Genomic DNA, 13,698 nt, shown 5'->3' with positions numbered 1-13,698 from the left:
CTACGCAGAAGTGTATCTCGCAGATGTGCACCAGTTATGTAGACATATGGTGACCAAACAAGATATTGAAATGTCTCAACTTGAAAAGGAAAGACTACAAGGAGATTTCATTTTATTTTAAGGTACTGTGACATACTGCTGCATAAAGCATTAAAGTTTCATGTACAAAGTATGAAAAATTTATCTTACTTACAAATAAAGGTTGTTTACATGACACATTATATTTCATCACTCTAAATAAATGACTTTCCGTTATACACCTCTTTAAGAAACAGTGTTCCTCTAATTGTTTTGAGCAGTGTATATTGAAGATTTCATGAAAATATTAATTGACCTTTATGTTGAAATAATTGAATGAAAGTTATGTTTTCTTTTTTAGTAATTTTTACTGTCCAACTTCACTTCACTATGCAACAGTTTTGGCCGGAAGTTTATACTTAATGAGTTTCCCAATTCACCCCACCATATGGAGTGACACCAGACAATAATTATTTTTTAATTACATATTTACAAAAAAAAAAGTTTTATGTGCACTATACTCCTGAAAATTTCCCCCTGCGATATGCCATATTCCAAAACCAAAAACATCAGCACCCCATGAAAAGCTTAAAAAAAAATAATAATAAGCTAGTCCAATTTCACCCCGGTTGACGGTACTCCAAAAAAGATCTGCCACAATAATTTTTGTCCACCACAAATTGTACGTGAACTTCCTGAGATTTGAATCCAATCTCCAGCATGGAAAGCCATTCAGCTTACAACGTGTGCACTAATCTAACTTTTAGTAGAAAATGTTAGTAAATATGATGTATGTTTCAAGAGATTTGTATATATCTAGATGTAATACTGGTATGGGTTCATTTGGAATGAAAGTATATACTTAACTTTTCTAAAGAGAGGGAATATACTACTCAAATTTAAATTAATTCTCTCTCCTAGTAAGCACCTTGCAAAATATATAAACAATAAGCACGTCAGACTGGTTGAAGAACACTGCAACATCATACAGTGTAAGGTTTATCCACGTATTAACATTCTTGGCACATGCTGGCTCACATCATGAAACCAAATTGGGATGAATTGGAAAGAAAATGCCTGCAAGAACAGAACTTCTAGATTCTTAGTTATATGTTCAAGGAACAAATAGAAATCTTTCTGATACACTACTAAAAATTCAGTTTATGACAAGGCTGTACCCTGTACCAATTTCAATAATGATGCACAACAGCTGCATCACATTTGCTTCTAATACTATTCTGGCACCATAACTTCTCAAGAGATTCGAAATCTATTCACATCTACAGTTACTGTAAATTAATTCTCATAATTGCATTATTATTAATAATAATAATAATAATAATAATAATAATAATAATAATAATAACCATGTGCTTTACTTTTAAACTGCTGTGAATGAAACAAGGCTTACACAAAACTAGAAGATGAAATGGCCGTAGCTCTGCAACACAGAAACAATATGTAATGTAGCCTCGGACATTTTTCAAATCAATAACCTTTAACTTCGTGGGCACTAGCCATTGTTAAAAAATTTGGTAGGATGGGAAAAGAAGGGGATATACTTATCCTGAAATCCACGTCAGAACAGGTTTACCTTTATATTTCTTTTTCCACTTGAGCACAGAAAGATAACTGATTTCTGAAATTTCATTTCAAATTTAAACTTCAGACAATGGAATATGCCCACAAAGTCATGGTTACTTTTTACTTTGTGCCACATTTCAAGCTAAGATTTTCTTTTGGCACAGTCTAGATTGTCATTATTCATGACATTAGCCTTTTTTTTAATATAAATGAAAGTTACATCCTAAAAATAGGCACAAATGAGCATAACACGTAGCATGGATTAAAGTAAGTATAATATTTTGTATGAAATTTTGATTGAGCTTTGGAACAAGTGATACTACAAACATTTCAATGATATTTTCAGAAGGGACCCATTTTATAGTCCTGCTTCACCGTAAGTACAATAAATATATTTATATAAAATAACTTGAAACATTATAGCTATATTTCATGGTTCGGCAGTTGTTACAATGATAGTTGAATAGAATACTTCATATCTTACTTTAGAATTCATTAATAGTTGTTCTAGATTACTGACAAATTAAATACTAAATGTCTCGAATAAGAGAGACAACCCTATTCTCTTGATGGGCGAAGAAACTAATGTTCATTTGATTCCTGGGATAAAAAGATCTTGAAGTCGACTTTTTAAATCAAATAACTTCACACAAGTAGATAAAATATGTATGTGCCTAAAGCTACCCAGTGACTAGCGTAACTAAGAACTGACCATTTGGCCAATGTGTGGGCATAATTGTAGCCCTCCTCCTGGAGTTTAGATGACATGTCGAACATCACTCCTAGGTAAGAGAGGTGAAACATAGCGACAAGACCGAGGCCCATGTTCCCAAGCACCACAGTGAACCTCTTCTCCTTATTGCGATGGGAACAATCTCTTCGACAAGGACGTACCTGAATGCAGGCACCAAACACAGTCGCAAGTTTCTGACGCAACACATACTCCACATATGTATAAGCTCCAAGAGAGAGTAGCACAGCAGCGAGCTGGAAGTTCAGTCCGTGGAGCAGGGAGCTCACGGCATATGTGGACAGGATGGCTGCAAAGCTGCCTAGTGGCTTTGTCGTTCGAAAAACATCTGTACACACACACACACACATACGTAAGGAGTTTTACAATTGAAACATAAAACCATCAATTAATTAATGACTTTCATTTTCAGAAGGTTAAAATACTGATTCTATAGGATTTCGTGAAGAATGTGGTATTTGCTTGCTTTGGTTCCAGCCAGAAATGATCTGATTTTATACATTAGTACACTGTTTTAAAGCATGTGCAGGTCACAAACAACCAATATTCACTTTCTCTTTTGTTGGCATTTCTATAATATCCTAATCTACCACCATCGGAAAGTATTAGGCCATTCTGACTCGCTATCAACTTCAATGACCTTGATCTTCTACCATTAGTTGTGTATATAGGACTTGTTTGGTTATTTGCTCACTACATATTATTTTTGCATGCCAAAGCAAGCATTTCTGAAAAATCCTTCTTTAATCTCTCTTTTTTTTTCCCCCCTTTTTTTGTTTGTGTATACTGGTAAACTCTTATTCAAGTTACAGTTGAAGAAGGGAACAGCTTAACCTCCTGAGTCCTGAGAGGATAGTATACTATACTATACTTCATACATGATTATGATGTAAGATGCATGTGTACTAGGGTTATGACTTTTTGCAAAATAATTAATTTCCTGTATCACAAATCGATGGGCATTGTATTTTGATGGTAAACGTATTGAAGGCCAAGAATATCAAGTTCTAGTTTTGAAGAACGAACAAGAAGAAGTTAGGTAAGTTAAATGTAATAGATTTACCAAACAGAAAAGCAGATACTATTGTCAAAGGAATAACAGCTGTTCTCGATAAATACAATTTATGAAAGAATATGAAGATGACTGTTACGGGCACTACAAATGTGAACACAGGAAGAAAGAAGGGGATTGCCATTCACTTACAAAGACTGTTTACTGAAAAGAAACTGGAAGAACCACAATTCATAGGTTGTCAACATCATGTTCTTGATCAAGTGGTTCACATAATAATGGATGATGAATTTGGAGGAAACAACAAATCGCCCAGTATCGAATATTCATTTATCCCGGAACTTTTAACAAACTACGAACAGCTCAAGATGAATATAAAAAACGGTAAAGAAAAGATTACTGAAAAAGCAGGATGTTGTGATGATATGAAATTTCTATTTCATTTAACTCGAGTTTTCTGTTTTTTTTTTTTAAGAAACTGGAAGACTTACGCAAGTGAAGTTACAGAAAATGACTAATTTAAGTAATGCAACATGGAATTTCCGAACAATACTAGCTCTTTTGGCATTCATTCTTATACCAGAGAGAAGAGACTCACTATTCGAAATTTGTACAGTAGCACTCAAAAGTATTTTGTAGTTAAGGTTTTTTGTTGCCAGTACTGTTTGCATGCAAAGCACACAGCTGTGTCATTCTGTGAGTAGCATCACGTTGCTGTGGTTACGTATTTAGGAAGCAGGCAAGTTCATAGAATAACAATATAAATGTATATTCCATTAGGTCATAAATATTTTGTGATTTGATTTGGTGGCATGGTACACATTAAATATTGGCGTTTAGGTATTTAGACAGTGCTTGTTTGTATGTACAGACCATTGCAAGCATGCCAAAACAAAAGGAATACTCTGTGGATGTGAGACAAGCTGTTTTAAATGCTTTGAAGAAGGGAAAATTGCAGTCTAGCGTTGCTAAAGATTTTGGTATATCACAACTCATAAGTGTGTGGAGTTGACGGCAAAAACAAGAAGGGTCAGTAGACAATAAGCCAAGGTCTGGTCGTCCTCGAAAAACAACAGTGAGCTAGGACAGAATGATTTTGTTTGCTGATCCACGAAAATCAGCTCGACAAATTAGGGATGATCTAGAGCAGCACCATGGACTGAACCTACATGTCTCTACTGCGAAACATCGCCTAGTAGCTGGTGATTAAAATGGTAGACGACCTCACGAAAACCACTCATAAATCCAAAAAATGGGGAGACCAGGTTAGAGTTTGCAAAAATGTATCAAACATGGAACACTACAGACTGGTATAAGGTGTTATGGAGTGAAGAGAGTAAATTTAAATTATTTTCTTCTGATGGTGTGCAGTATGTACGTCGACCAAAAAACCAAAGAGACAAAAAAAAAATAACGGGTACAGACAATTAAGCATGGTGGTAATAGCATCATGGTATGGAGATGTTTTTTCTAGAAGTGGAGTTGGTCCTCTAGTCCAAATAGAAGTGAATATGGATCGTTTCATGTATAGTGTCATTTTAGAAAAGAATATGGTTTCACATGGGAGAAAGAATATGCCATGTAATTGGATTTTTCAACAGGAAATGATCCAAAACACACTTCCGGCCATTTAAAAAATTCTTTGCACATAAAATAGTCGAACTTTTGGATTGGCCAAGCCAGAGTCTGGATCGTAATCCTGTTGAACATATCTGGGATGAACTGGATCGACGTGTTCGTCGTAGAAGTTACTCAAATAAGGGTCAGTTCTTTGCTGCCTTATTGGAAGAATGGTCACAACTTCCACTTGAGCGACTGCAAAATCTTGTGGATTCAATGCCAAACAGATGTGCTGCTGTGATCAAAGCTCGGGGGTGTGCAACGAAATACTGATTTTTTTCTCAGAGTCCAGAATATTTTTGTTTTATTATTACATACTTGGACTTACAAATTACTTTTGATCCAGAAGAATTTTCAATTATTTTTAGGCAAGATAACTCTGTTTAAATAAATGTATTTTCGTATAAATGGATTATAAATACATACTTTTCAATTGTCTACTGACATTTTTTTCTATTCAATACTTATCTTTATGTATTTGTGACATATGCTTTCTACAAAATACATCATCCCTTACAGATGGGCGGACCATTAGTTTGCTGATCAAATGTACAATGCAGCTGATTATCAGGAGCTATGTAGCAGCTTGCAGGTTCATGAAAAGGCATTGAAGTCTGTGAAAAAGTTTTGAAATCAAGAACCATCGAGACTGGAAATTCCAGAACAAATCAGTGTGCAGAACGGGCAATGAAGTGCCTTCAAGATCTTTATGACGTCTGTAAAAAGTAGAAACTTCAGCTTAGATTGTATTTTATCTAACGAAACATAATAGCTGTATATTATGCTAAATACTCCACAATGATTTTTTTTGTTTTGTAACTATTCGTACTTGCGGAATTCATATGTGAGTTTGTAATTATGTATGTTTTTTTTTTAATTCCTTATACTATGCTATACCAATAAACTGTGCTATCAATAAACAGTACTTCAAAAACTGAATACATACTATACAATTACATCATTAGAATTAAAAAATAACGCTTTTTAAATATTTTGATTTTTTTACCCTACAAGTATATACTTTAACACAGAATTTTCGGTTTGGGGGGGGTGATGGGGGGTGATCTTTTTCAGAACCTCAACCAAATTAATACCTTTTTCATTACTTATGAGCAAAAGTTCGATTTATGATACAGGAACATGGGGTTACAAACAAGTCATAACTCTAATGTGCACAGACTAAAGTATAGTATAATATACCTGCATTTGTGCTCTAACTGTAAGCTGCAGAATTTTTTCAGCATTTTTCCTCATGTCAGTGACATTTTCTTGAAGAGTAGAATCATATTGATCTTTAAAAATAAAACAACAAATGTCTCAGTAATCAGGAAGTTAAAAACTGCAGTCAACCAGCCTTTATTTTTGAAGTACTGTAACAATTTCGTATTTATATATTTTATAAGAATGTCAGTATGAGAAATGTTTATCATCACTGTGCTATGTTCTTTGAAACGTGTTTGAAATGATCTTCCAGGCTGCCCAATGTAGAAGTCGTTGCAAATGTTGCATGATAGTTTGTAAACTCCTGTTAAGTTGTATTTGTGTGTCTTGTCTGTGTGTTTTAAGATGTTTCTGTAGTGTGTTCTGTATGTAATGTTGTACTTTTGTTTCTTGAATGATAATGCAATCTTGTATCTGTTCTTGTATCTTAGTGTGATGTATTTGTTTCTTTCCTGTGTTTGTATGACTTTTCTTGTTTGAGTGTAGTCTTTCTTATGATGTCTATTATGTTGTGTTTGTATTCATTTTCCTGTGCTATGTATTTGATAGTAGTGTATAATGTATTTCTTTGTTATAGTCTTGTTGATTCATATGAATGTTGACGAGTCTGTGTATCATGGATCGGAATGCTGCTTTTTTGTGTGTCTGTGTGTGTGTTTTTTTTATGAGTTGCTGTATAACTGCATGCCCCATTACGAATGTAATACTACATAGGTTGGATAAAAAGTTATGGCAACACTGCTGTCACGTGACGATGGTGCGTTCGAGAGCTGCCAGCTATGGAGACATGAACAAGGACTGTTAGATGAGTTAGTGCAGCCAACAGCGACAGTACTCTGTCAATCTACTGCAGTGTGTAGAATGTTGACTTTCATAGGGATAGTGCGAGCGCCCTAAGACCATGTTTACAAAACTAGAGCAACGTTCCTGGACCAAAATTGAAGTGACACGAGGTCGTAGTGCACAAGAATGTTTTCAGGGACTGCGTGAAGCTTGTGCCATTGCAGCGTTGCCATATCGCATAGTGGCACGATGGGTTAAAGCGTTCCGGGAAGGCAGGGATGCCGTTCAGGACAACCTCCGTACATGACGATCCCGCGTGGAGGACAACACAGTTCAACTCCTTGCTTCCCTGTTGGATGCTGATCGCCGTTGGACTGCACGTGAGTTAGCAACGGAAGCTAGAGTATGTCACAAAATGTGCTCCACATTCTGCAAGACATTCTGGTTACCGCAAAATTGCAGTGCGTTGGATACTCCATGAAATTTCCAAGGTTTAACAATGGCACCGCTATGCAGTCACACAGGCCTTGTTGGACTGGTACCAAAGGAAAGATGACGACTTTCATAGACGATCGTCTCTATGGACGAAACCTGGGCTCGCTCATACGAACCAACCTAACTTGAAACGTCAATCAAATTAAAGGAAGCATCCTGGTTCTCCTCGTCCAAAGAAAGTGCGCCCTACACAAAGTGCTGTGAAGGTGATGTTCATTGTGGCATATGACATTGATGGGGTAATACTGCACCATGCTGTACCTCCAAGGCAGACGGCAAACGCGGAGACTACTACCGCAGGTTCCTGCACCACCACCTTCTTCCAGCCCTCAGGAGAAAACGACGACACTTGGTGGTACAGAATCCCATAATTCTTCATTCAAGGACCTTTTGCGCTGCTGGCAATGGAAGATTCTGGAACATCCACCGTACTCACCTGATATGAGTCCATGCGATTACGGTCTCTTCGTCAAAGTGAAAGAACTACTGCGAGGGACCAGAGATGAACTTATCCGTGCTATAGGGCGGTCAATATGGAACATCAACAAAGATGGACGTGCTGATGGTGTACGACGCCTTCCAAACATTTAGCAAAAGGTAATAAATAAGTGGGGCGACTATATAGAAGGTATGTAAATGTTGTACCCCTGTGAATAAAGCCATGTCAGAAATATCGAACTGTTGCCATTACTTTTTATCCAGCCCTAGTATATGCATGAAGCCTATTCCAAATTTACAAATTGTTTTAAGTTTTCCTCCCTAGATCACTCTTATTTGGTGTCACTTTTGTTGTTTATAGCTTGTAATATGGGATTTGCTACTTTCACTGTCACTTGTGTGTGTGTGTGTGTGTGTTTTTTTTTACCATGGTGGTAGGTTTCCTGTAGGCCTATATTTTGAACATGTGTTTGTTGTCTGTTTCTGTTATTGTGATGGCTAAGAAATTTATGGATGTTGTTGTTTTCTGTTTCTAATGTACAGCACAGCCATAACCAAACTACACAACAATTCAACCTATGCAGAACACATCACAGACTCCAATCACAGCTACAGCAACATAGACAATGACATGAAAATCCTACACATCCAGCCAAAAAGCAAGAAACTTGACACCCCCTAGAACAATATGAAATTTATAAACATACAAAAACACACCCACATCACATCCTGAACACTCAACTCAATTTCAAAACACACATCCTTTTCGATACAATCATGAACACACCCCACCAGAAGATAGCGCGGGATCTCCACTAGGCTCTGGACAATGAAGAACAAGACTTCGAAACTAGTCAGCCAAGGTAAATCCTAAATATTAACACAGTAAATAAGTTGGAAATGTAATCAGTGATATATGTGTTAAAAGTGTATATAGAAAAATAAAGAAAAATATATATCAAAGACCTCAGGAGTAATTTTTTAGGGGATAGTTTGATACAAACTGCAAAATAAAAATTTAGAAAATCCACAATTTCAAAAACTTTTTATGTAGGTAACATTTTTTTCTCTTTTTAGATTGAAGAGGAATTTTCAAACAAACACAAAATTTCATGTAAATGTGGCTAAGGGATATGGAGGAATACAATTTATAAGACATATGCATTTCTAATGGTGGAAGGTGTCCATAACCCCTTGAAGATGGATCTTAACTTTCAAGAACTGTTGAAGTTAATTTCAATTCTTGTTACAGAGACAACCATGTGCTTTACATGCAAAATCTGGCAATGCTGATCAACTCTGGGTGGCTTCACTCTAGCCTAAGGGACAGTTTTCTATTTCTGGTATCAAAGTAGAGAAAAATGCATGATCTTTATATTTTGGGAATAAACTAATTTATTTGGGAATATGTATTACTAAGATACAGAAATAGATTTGAGTCTTCTCTATACACTCACAATTTTTTAGCCAATTGTGCATTGGTACATTCCAATAGACAACAACTTGGACAAGAGATCGTGGTATCTCTATAAACTGTGGTCTTGCAACAGACAGACTCCAAGGCTCATCTTCATGGTGACCAAATCCAGACATGAGTGCTGAGGCTTCTGACAAGAAGGACACGAAGTAGTGGCTTGACCGAAATGAGAGAGCATCCCGATATGCTATCCACCACCTGCAGAATCAATATGTCAAAGTTTTAACAGTTAGAACAGTATGCAAATTCTTTCAAATTAATTTACAAGAAACAAAAACACATGTTACTAAGAGAATATTTTATCTATAAAAATACCGTAATGTCAGATTACTTTGAAATGCTGGAACAAAAAGCAGAAAACCGCGATTTACTTCGAAATTGAGTTTTTTTTTTTTTTTTTTTACTTTCTCATATGAGCAGCTGTGGATATTAGGGGCGAACTCGAGAAAGATCGACTTTTTTCTTTTGAAACACAGGTATGATAAGAATTTACCCAAATTTTGTGTGATGCGTATTTTTAGAAATTTCCTTTTTTGTTCTCTAATAGAAAACATTTCAATTTGATCATTCGATCAAAAATTCTCAATTCAGTACCCAAGATGTATTATTTTTCATCAACTTGAGTGTCATTTCGACACTATAACACAAATTATTGCAATTTTTCAGATTCAAAATTCAAAATTGCAGCCTTCCACCTTTTTGGCCCGGATTTTGTTCTTATATCAGTGTGTTTAGAATAGAAAGTGTGGTAACTTGGCAAGGGTCTAATGGGACTTTTAAGCCCTCTAGTGTCACCACGGTAACTGAGCAAAACATTGGTGTGGCGATCATTTTTAGACTGCAGTTTTCCTCTTAATACTGTTGACAGAACAGACAGAACTTACTCTGGTATAGAATTAAACAGATATTTCTTGTGATGTTCAGGTGATTTTTATTGTACCATTTGTGTGAGCAAGTAGTAATATGCCTAACTGTTTTGTTCTTGGTGTAAATCCGGTTATATAATCTGTAAGTAAGTAAGACATTTCTTTTTTCCACACAAAGACTAGGCTATTTTTCAGAAGTGATGTAGAGCAATTCCACGGAGACAGAAAACTGTATGCTTGTTCTTATATCTGTAACATCCATTTTCTGCAGTTTTGATAGTAAGAGCCGATAAATTTATTACTGATGGTAAAGAGGTAGGACTTCCACAGAAGAACTAGTGACCAAAACTGGATGCCATACCACATATTTTCCCGAACTTGCCTTGATACCTTAAAAAATTAAAAGAAGAGAAAATCTCTACCCAATCCTCCCTCATAACAATGCACACTTACCAAATACCATCTGGCTATGACCAATTCCATCGATGCTAAATAACCCAGTAGTTGATACAGCATCATTAAAAAACCAAGTAAAAAAAGAATTGGACGTGATACCCGAAAATCAGAACACCTTAGCTGATCTTGCGCTTGTGTGCATGGATGTGCCATTACTCCACACCTGGATGTCCAAAATTGTCTAGTTACTTTAACCGTAATCTCTCTTTTTTTTTTTACTTGGTTATTTAACGACGCTATAGTAATTACGAGGTTATTTAGCGTCGATGGGATTGGTGATAGCGAGATGAGGCCGAGAATTCGACATAGATTACCTGACATTTGCCTTACAGTTGGGGAAAACCTCGAAAAAAAAAAACCCAACCAGGTAATCAGCCCAAGCGAGAATTGAACCCGTGCCCGAACGCAACTCCAGATTGGCAGGCAAGCGCCTTAGCTGACAGAGCTACGCTGATAGCTCGTAATGTCTTCCAGTGAATGAACACCAGACCAGCATTTCAGCTGTTTAGTGAGAGTTTTTCAAAATCGATACATTTTTTTAGAGCCATAAACTGTGATGGGTTTGAGGGAAGTAAAAATACAAAAGAATTCACAAGGTGAATGAATGGCCTTGCAGACACAATGAACTCAAAGACTCCCTCCTCTGCCCTGTACAAAGGATTCTAGCATTACACTATTTTAGAAAATATATTACACGTAATTGGCAACACAAAGAACATGTTTGCCTAAGAAAGAACTCTTGAATTATTTAGAGTAACAATTCAGAGCACTCACGAAATATATTCATTCTTGTGGGATAGCAGATTTTTTCTGATAGAAAAAATTTAACCAGGATCCTCTAGAGCAACATTTCGGGATTATAAAATGATTATCTTGTGATGAACATCATAGACTTTCTACATCTGAACATTTTTCAATCTCTGTGTCGGTTAAAAAATGTGCAGTATTCAGGTGCTAATTGTGAACCCCTAATTGAACCCAAGCACCTAGCTTCTACTTCATTGAATGTACATTTTAATTATTCATTATTTTATTTTTAATAACAGAACTTCTGCCGTAATTAACGAAAAAGTTATTTCAGTAACAAAAATACAGCATAATGCTGCTTTGTATGTGGGCTACAGGTTAATCTCATTTACAATTTTATTACATTTGTTTATTACGTTACCACATCATAAGAGATTTCTGATCAAGCATATGAGAAAGTAAATTGGTCTCATGGAAAAGTTGTTATTTAATATTCTCCAATAAGTAGCAGACAACAACTTAATACAGTGCTACTAAATTGTTTTAATTATACAAAACACAAAATAACCTAGATATTCCAAAACACCAAAACTTGCATTATCATAGATATAATATCGAAGCTTAATTTGTAAGTCTGGATTGCAGTCATATTTCTTGTACCCCTGAATTACGTATAAACCAGATAAAACTGCAACTAACGGGTAAATAGTAGATAAAAACTATTGGTGAAAATAAAGTGTCTCCTTTATTATATTACATTCTTTCTCGTGCATAAAAAACATAATTTCATAGCAATGCGTACTTTATAATGCCATAAAAATGTTCATTTTTGCGAAGCTGTACTTCTTTTTTGTGTACTTCTGGTTGAAGCTGGCACAATGTTCCAATTTTCGGTTAGTTATTATATTTACTGTTCAGGGGTGTATTATATAGCTTACAATTTGTTAATGTAGTGATATTACATTTTTTAAATAAGTAAAATATTGCGACAAAGTACTCTACAATACATTCTTATCTAATGGGTTATTTTTTAAAACCTTCTGAATTCACTCGAATAGTGATCCTGAAACTGTGGTCTGACAACAGATCTAGCGCCACTCGGCGACAAACCACTGAACTAGAGGAAGTTGCATCACTTTCTCTTCTACCCGCTCTGCTTACATTATAAAATCAGGGACAGACCCAGTAATCTGCAGCATACTGCAACCTTAGTTTCGAGCCAACAAATATTGATAAATTGTACAATTTTATAAAAATAGAGGCACAAAGAGACCATAAATTATTTCCTTAGCATATTTAAAAAACATTAAGTATGGAAGACAGCAAACGAAGCATAAGAAGTATGTGGGGGGGGGGGACTATTTGTAGGACTGTAAAGAAACAAGTGAAAAATAAGGTACAATATAAGGATCGCAATGTGCCAAATGTTAACATTGCTGTATGGTGTGGTTCACTGCTCTGTCAAGTAACTCATCTTCAAGCCTGAAATAGTACCTTCCAATGGCAAAGAACTACATTACATTTCACGTCCTTTCTGCTTGTTGAAGAAATCTTTTATAAATAAAACAGTGAATATTACAGACCTTCCAAAATGCTACTTTACCAAATTTGGAAGAACAAGGTCTTCAAAATTAAAAAAAAAGATCGCTAGGTATTTTGTTTATAAGAACTAGTTCAAGTAATGAACATATAAGAAATTACATTCTGAAAGAACTAAAAAATTAAGTCCATTGTTCAATACATAGACAAGTACAGGCAGCAATGGTAGAAGCATGTTGAGAGAATGGACCCCATCCTAGTGCCTAACAGGTTGTATCATCTATATGAAGAGGACAGAGAAATTTCGGAAGACCAAAAAACCAATGGGGAGAGATTGTAACATATCCAGTAGGGTCAACTATATGCAGGCTGATGATTAATTCTTTAGTGTATCATGCTACGGGTTTCTACATCCAAAAACGGACATGTTTTCAAGATGTCTCCTGAATAGTTCTGCTACTGGTCTATTTTGGGTTTGTTGTGATTCAGTAGACAGTTTCTTAAGTAGAGTTAATCTGATACATTCGGTTTTTCTGAAGGGATTCTGCATTAATCAGTGTCACAGTATGTATCTAAGAGTTTGAGTTTGACAAATTTTGCAAAGAGTACTTTCTATTACATTTTGCGGCAAAAAAAAAAATAGCCGACTCTTGGGTGTTAGAAATGCAAAGTTCCATCGCGCAGTTCACAC

At 35.7% G+C, this 13,698-nt stretch overlaps 1 protein-coding gene across 3 annotated transcripts in view; it reads right to left on the bottom strand.

Moving 5' to 3' along the window:
* por (Protein-serine O-palmitoleoyltransferase por) overlaps positions 1 to 13,698 on the bottom strand; it is a 58,953-nt gene that overhangs the window by 19,931 nt on the left and 25,324 nt on the right. For 2 of the 3 annotated variants that reach the window (XM_069836803.1, XM_069836804.1), the window contains exons 6-7: positions 9,380 to 9,597; positions 96 to 2,681 (exon numbers count right to left, since the gene is read on the bottom strand). In XM_069836803.1, the coding sequence (XP_069692904.1) occupies positions 2,248 to 2,681; positions 9,380 to 9,597 (652 nt within the window). In that variant the 3' untranslated portion in view covers positions 96 to 2,247. Of the gene's footprint in view, positions 1 to 95; positions 2,682 to 9,379; positions 9,598 to 13,698 lie in introns of those variants that run through there. The other variant, XM_069836805.1, reaches the window with a different exon arrangement.

This window comes from Periplaneta americana, chromosome 10, assembly GCF_040183065.1.
Source record: "Periplaneta americana isolate PAMFEO1 chromosome 10, P.americana_PAMFEO1_priV1, whole genome shotgun sequence".
Classification (NCBI taxonomy): Eukaryota; Metazoa; Arthropoda; class Insecta; order Blattodea; family Blattidae; genus Periplaneta; species Periplaneta americana.
The sequence above is the reverse complement of the archived record's forward strand: the minus strand, read 5'-3'. Positions and strand labels throughout refer to the sequence as shown.